The 7448-nt window shown below is 31.4% G+C and overlaps 1 protein-coding gene across 1 annotated transcript; it reads left to right on the top strand.

Moving 5' to 3' along the window:
- The first annotated feature begins 902 nt into the window (after positions 1–902).
- LOC126745308 (uncharacterized) lies at positions 903–2171 on the top strand. The gene has a single exon (XM_050453079.1). It carries the CDS (start codon positions 903–905, stop codon positions 2169–2171), a length of 1269 nt encoding a protein of 422 aa, XP_050309036.1.
- Positions 2172–7448: the final 5277 nt, after the last annotated feature.

The following is a 7448-nucleotide window of genomic DNA, read 5'->3' as shown; positions in this document are numbered from 1 at the left end:
CTAATCCAAAAAAAAAGAATATCTCTTCTCATAAATAGGTTATAGTCTTGTAATATTCTTTGAATATCTCAGCATAACTTGAAGCATCACGATCTCCTGGTCTTAACGTATGAATAAATTGAGGCTTGCTCAAATCTGTTCTTTTTTTAAATTTTTAAAACCGTAGGGTCAAGTGGTGTAAAAATGAGTCACCGAAGATTTTGGGTAAATATAAGACTAATTTTTTGCCACTAAAAGTTATTTTAATAAGACGAAAAAAGAACGTAATAAAGTCTAAATATTCTAAAACCTAGAAACACAAACCTACAGACAACCTAAAGACACATTCAAACGATAATATTAATTTATACATGAATTATTTAATCTACCGTAATATAATGCAATTTTCATGACAAAAACTTTTAAAATCGGCGCGCAAACTTTTATTGCGCGTCCGTTGTAATCCATCGGGCGCGCTCGGTTAAGATCGCAATGTGAAGACTGATGTGTCGCGGCGCTGTGGGAACAAGCCGGGTAGTCTGTTACTAGAAGTAATGGAGTGTGTACGTATTTTTTTGCTGGGGTAATTTTGAGATGACTGTTTGGGTAAATATGAGACAAGTCATGGGGTAAAAATAAGACGTTAACCTGTATAACAATATTAGGTATACCTACATAAAGAGCAAGCGAGAATACCTAGGAATTACGTTCCATAGGCAAAACCCTATACAGACGACGATCTGAAACAGGCGCTTACCTTAGTAAAAGAAGGTAAGTTGTCTATTCGAACGGCAGCAAAAAAATTTCGCATTGATAAATCAAAATTATTTCGGCCTATTCACGAAAAAAATGTTTTAAAACGTGGCCGAAAATAAGCGCTATCCGATGAACAAGAAAGAGATTTGACAGAAAAAATTTAAATTATGGCTAAATGGGGATTCGCCTTATCCAAACAAGAAATTCAGTTAGTTGTGCAAACATATGTTAATGAAAATGCTATAAAAACCACATTTAAGGAAGGCAAACCTGATGACGATTGGTTTCGTTCGTTCTATAAAAGAAATCGACTGAGCCAGAAGAAAATGGAACAACTAGAAAAGTGTAGGAGAACAGCTACCAGCGACCCTTTTATAATATATTCCTTTTATGATCGCCTGGGTGAAACAATCCAACAACTTGGTTTGCAAGACAAGCCTGCACACATATTTAACTTGGATGAAACAGAGTTTAATATGGATCCAGGTAGAATAAAAGGAGTTGCAGCATTGGGCCAAAAAGTTCATAGAAGCATAGAAGGATCTGGTAAAGAAAACATTACAACCATGGCGTGTATTTCTGCTAGCGGCGTATTATTACCGCCATTAATTATATATCAAGGACAAAACCTGTGGAGCACATGGAAGGGATCAAACGATTTGGAAGGAACCTGCTATGCTGTCTCTGATAAAGGCTGGATGACAACTGCGGTCTTTAATAGTTGGTTTTCCAAATTTTGTTCAATAGTTTCCGAAAGGCCGCTGTTACTTATAATGGATGGTCACGTCTCACATCTGGATAGGGGAACCATTGAACTTGCCATACAAAATAATATCATATTGTTTAAATTACCACCTCATGCTACAAATATTTTGCAACCGTTGGATAAGTGTTGCTTTGCATCTCTGAAGCTAAAATGGAACCAAAAGCTTACAGAGTGGCAGAGATTAAATCATAGACGTCTCACCAAAAGCGAATTTGCTGATTTGATCTGCGAGTTATGGAATGAAGGTATTACAGAGGCTATAATAAAAAAGTCGTTTGAATCGACTGGCATATATCCTTGCTCTAGGGAAAAATATCCAGTCGACCGTCTTAATAAAATTAAATTGCAAAAATTAAATGAAAGTGTTCAAAACCCCAATCCATTAGATGTGTTTGAATTAAACCAAGAAAAGAAAAATGATGAGATTGGAGCAAACAATGTAAACAATAGCGAACAGAAAATAATTGAAAAAGAAACAACAAACGAGACTAATGACACTAAAACATTTCAAGATAATAATGTTAAGCCACAACCGTCTTTGTCCACTTCATTCGAGAATATTTTGCTAAATAAGATAAGCAAAACAAATCCTGAAATAAAGCGAAGGAGAAAAGTTAATTCCAGTTGTGCTGTTTTAACTAGCGCCGAATATTTAGATAGTATTAGGTAAAAACAAGTGTCACAAAAGAAGAAAAAAGAACCAAAGAAAAAAGTGACAAAAGTGGCCGAGTCCTCTTCAGATGATAAAAGTGTAACTTACCAAGAAGAAAGCGACATTGAAAATATGGCATTAGTCGAACTCATAGAAGAGGAAGAAAAAATTATGCAGCCCAGGAATTTAATACAAATACGACTATAATTTAATACGACTATGTTTTGATTAAGTTTTGTACCAAAAAAAAAATGCATTACGTTGCGCTAGTAGAATCTATTGGGGATGACGAATTTTCTGTGTCTTATTTGCGTCGAAGGGGGGAAAAATTCATATTTCCTCAAATACCTGAGAAATATAAAGTACCAAAGGATGACGTAGTAATGAAACTACCTCCTCCAATAACCCATGGAGGTACTGCCAAAGTTTCACAGAAATTTGTGTTTTTTATCGCTATAAATAAATATAATGTTAACTAAATCATTTAACTATAACTACATGCAAAGTATTTGGAGTTTTTTTTATTTATTTAGGTAATATTTTTGATGTACCTATCTAGAATTTATTTTCTGTTTTTTATTTTTATTTTATACTGCGACTTGAGTTTGATTGAACTGTTTTTACAATATTTATGTATTTCTTATTAAAGGTTTTTAGTATGGGGTAAAAATGACCCAAAAAAATGTTTTTTTTTTCAAAAAAATTATTTTCCAGTTTTTATTGCATTTTTTAAATAAATCTGAGAAAAATCGTACAAAATGTTGTTTCATTTTTCAACCAGGGTATCTCATAATTGCCCCATACCACGGACAACATCATAGATGCCTGAAATTGCCATGTATCATTTTTACCCACCCCCTGTCTCATTTTTGCCTAAAATGGCAGGTAAATATGAGACGGGAGTTTTATTTTTTTTCCTAACACCCATAACGATTTCCTTGAATTTGTCATTTCTATGTTATTTAGCATCGAAATCTACATAGTATGATCATTTTTTGAACATTTATTTCAAAAGGAAATAAAGTTGTTAATAGGATATAACATGGAAGCTTCCTTTATTTGCAAGGACTTTTTAGAATGTTTGATTGTTAAATTTATCACATATATCTTTCAAATTTTTGACAATTATTTGGTTATTATTTTCCTTACCGTGCTATAGTGAAGTAAGAACTAAATTTTTCTCTGTGTATCGGTTATTAAAAATGTCTGCAACTTTTGAATACTTTTTTTAATTGTCTCACACAATTAACACAATTTTATCTTTAGTGCTTAATATTGCAGCATTTCTACTAAATTTTATAAATACTTTCTGTCTAATACTAAATACAACTGATGATTTCAACATTACTGTCAAACATTTCTTGCGACAAACAAATCATTTGTTTGTCAGTAGATCCTTGATTTCACGTAAGTACACTTCTATTTGCATTGTTAATACAAATAAGGAAGAAAATTATTTTTAGTTAAAAAAAAAATTATTAATAAATTTGGAATATAATTGCGTATTTAAATATAGCTTTTTGTTCTAAACAACTTCTTGCGATAACAATTTTCGTTATTGTCAAAAATAAAGGAAGGTAAGACGTATGCTTCACCTCCAATACAAAATTTCTTTGCCAAGTCCAAAAATATCGATAAGCCCTTATCCTTTTGATTTAGGCATTTAAAGAAAAAAAAAACTCTATCTACGGAGTATTCAGTAACAAACTCTCTTTTAAACCAAAGGACAATGGTGGACCATCCAAAAAGAAACACCATGAATATTTAGTTTGATAACGTCTGTTGTTAAATTGCACCTTTTTTCACGTTTAATAAGTAACCAAAGATATCCAACACAATCTAGTTAACAGGAGCTAGTCATCTATGTATATAAAATTATGCTGACCATTTAATAATATGTGAAACTCTGATCTGAAAGTTTTATTTATTCTTATATCTCTTGTATGTATTAACTTTATCATCACAACTTTGCAGTTAGTAAAAATTAATAAAGGATTTATTCTTCTGCTAAATTGTATATACTAAGTAGGCAGTAGATGACTCATGATATTTAATGCCTTTAAGAAGTTATTAAAGTTATCCACTCCAGTTATCTCCAAGGCACAAGATATACTCAATAATATATCTATTATGCAACTAAAAAAACTGTAATAATAATGGTTCTCATACAATAAGGTTTCCTTTTCATTTTGTAAAAACAAAACCGTTTAATTCAGTGGCTTTAACTAAGATTTTTTTAAACTGTAACGTTAGGTCCCATAGGTACGGTGCATTACCTAGTTAATAAAGCCAACCTAATTTCCGATAGATCAGCTCACGATCGTGACATCACATCAGTAACGCTCCGGCCGTGATTTCTAGAAGGTCGTGACCATCAAGGTGAAGTTAGGAGTCGTACTACAGGTGCCCGTACTTTTTTTTTGCGCATTTAATCGGTTTTAACCGTTTAGCGTTTCATCACGCATTTACTATTCGATAGCTTATTTTTTTATTTTTTTTTTACTTTGCTGTTGTTGTTGCGAGATATTATTTTGATTCTTGTATATTATTATATCTTTTACTGATAGAAAATAAAACGAAAATTTTCGGGGTATTTCGAAGAGCCTTATGTCTCCTCAGAGTATATTTTCCATTATTCCTTTCAAATTAGGAGTAATAGAAGTGGTCACAAAAATTAGTTGTTGCTTGGTTGTGGTATTGTTTGTTTTTTATATATTATATCTGTAGCCCGGTTTGTCATTTATTTATCAATTTCACCACAAGCAAGCTTACTTATCTAACCATGAACCCTCCAAACCACTTTATTTCAAAAAATTACCCTTTGCGAACGACAACTAGGCTAACCCCTCGAAACATGTAAACAGAAAGTAAATAATTTATTTTTTTGTAAAATAACTGAATTCTTACTTGAAATTGAACTACAACCATGCAGCATTTAGATTTCATTATAACATAACATATCAAAAAAATCACAGGCGAACTTTTAACAAACTAAATCACAATTAAATTAATAAATAGGAATCGTATCCATTTAAGTTATGCTGATTTTTTACCTATTTTTTGCTTTTATCATACAATAAATGGATTTTAGCGATTTACGAGGTACTGGTATAAACTTAGTGAGTTCCAGCACTAAAACATAATTCATAACTAGAAATAAATATCAATCTTTGTGATTTTTGATGATACAGGAAATTGCAAATAAATATTTACTGTTATATATTCTTAATAAAAGTAAAAAACAATTACGAATGATAAATCTAAGTTATCTGTATCAAAAGTTTACTTAAAGTAATATATAAAATCAGCAAAGGCCAGATGCTTACTCTTTCAAGTTCACTTATAAAAATAATGAAAATTAATGATCTTACATGTGTCTGTAGATATTTAAGGTAACTGAATTGATACTCATGACTAACCCTGTCAAAAGCCTTCAAGTAGTCAGTGTACAAGCTATCAACCTGCTCCAACCTCCAGCAAATAGGGCTGGCATGTGAATCAATTAAGGCTGTTATGTAAATCTGCCTCTTGTAAATCTATGAGGTTCTCTAACACAAGAAAAATAATTACAGATTAGTTTGGGAATGTAGCTAAATTTACAGAATATCTTAACAAGCAGTTTGGGAATGCCTGACTGTATATTAACACGAATGAATGTCAAAAAACTATTATTCATGTTAATGTATCTTCCAATTTAACTTTCTGTCTAATCTATTCTTCATATTTTTAATCTCAGATCATCAAGATTCATTTTATTTACAACTTTAGCATTCATTCCTAGAAGGTCAAATATAATTTGAGATAACGTTCAGTACCTCATAAAGACTATTGAAAAATACGCAGCCTTTACAACGAAAATTAGTTTATAGTCATAATAAATAATACTATAAAACTCAAGATGGTAGCCTGATTCACATAAGGCATAATTACGATTATATTATTTCTCAAATTAATGTAGTGTTTTTAGAGATATTATACGAGCCTTTAATGTAGTAATGTTTGAAAATTATGATAGGCGAATAATGATGGTCGTAAAACTGAAATTTATCTTTCAGGCAAGTGTTAGATAAGAACTTTATTAGATGCGCTTTAGGTTTTAAGATTTTTTTTTAAATTCATTATTAGAACATTAAATTTTCTACATTCATGACATCATTAAAGCCTAACTTTATTATCCTTACAAGATGTCAAGGTGATAAGACTTCTTCCTGGTATAAAGGTAATCATTTCATCTTGAATATTATTAGGTCTTCAGTTTAATAACGAATTTTTTTCAAACATTTTAAGAAAAATATAAGTAAACATGCCAAGTACGACTACCGAAAAGTGAAATAGCAAACAAGCGAGTAGAACTACAAGCTCTATAGCTTATTTTTGCAAGACATAACTCTGATATGTTTTTATAGTTTCTTTTGCTTATTTAAAACTTTATAATATCATGTGCATTAATTTACATCAAAATCGCCTTTTTTATATTGGTTTTCTCGCGGCTAGTAACTGTGGATCGGTTCAAGCCAATATTAGGTTATGATTATGTTTTTAAATTTAGAGTATACCCTAATTGTTTGGTGATACTTAATGAATCTGACATTTATTTTATCATCAAACTCTTTGCTTAAAAAACTGATCGAGCATTAACTAGTGCTTTTAAATCCCTATTCAAAAAAAGAGGCCATAGCTATTGCACAGCTATAAATGATTAAATACACCAGATAAGATCTTTTTTAGCATCGTAGAAAACAAGTTAATATTTTATTAAGAAGAGGCTGGCTGGGCTAAATGGCATTTCAGATAATACAAAAGACGTTTATTTTTTGGGACAAAAGCGATACATAGCAAGCTTGCAGAAGCACAAAAATAATATTAGGTGAAGTATCAAGTTGACAATAGAGGTGGAAAACTAGAGTCAGCACTGCTCTTCTTAGATGTTCTTGTATAGAACAACTATATGAAGAACGAAACTATTACTCCATTTGGTTGGGAGAAGAGTACAATAAATCCAACTGCCTGACTGAAAATTGAAAAAGAAACAAATTACTCCAGTTACGTGGAAGAAGAAGGAAAGTGAAAAAAAGGAAAAATTATTTCAGTTGCCTAAGAGAACCAAAATATTACTCCAGTTATTAGTTCAATTGCCTAGAGCAAGAGGAAGTTGAGTTCAACGGCCAGAAAGAAATTCTCAAGTTACATGGGAGCACGAAAATATTACTCATAGACCTAGATATAAGTACACCTATACTATAACTACAATAACTCTAGTCATCCTGGTGCAACAAAAGTAGAAAAATCATAAAA

This window comes from Anthonomus grandis, chromosome 15 (assembly GCF_022605725.1).
Source record: "Anthonomus grandis grandis chromosome 15, icAntGran1.3, whole genome shotgun sequence".
NCBI lineage: Eukaryota > Metazoa > Arthropoda > Insecta > Coleoptera > Curculionidae > Anthonomus > Anthonomus grandis.
The sequence above is the reverse complement of the archived record's forward strand: the minus strand, read 5'-3'. Positions and strand labels throughout refer to the sequence as shown.

Excerpts from the sequence above, each read along its gene's own strand:
- LOC126745308 (XM_050453079.1), top strand. The coding sequence starts at position 903 with ATGGCTAAATGGGGATTCGCCTTATCCAAACAAGAAATTCAGTTAGTT.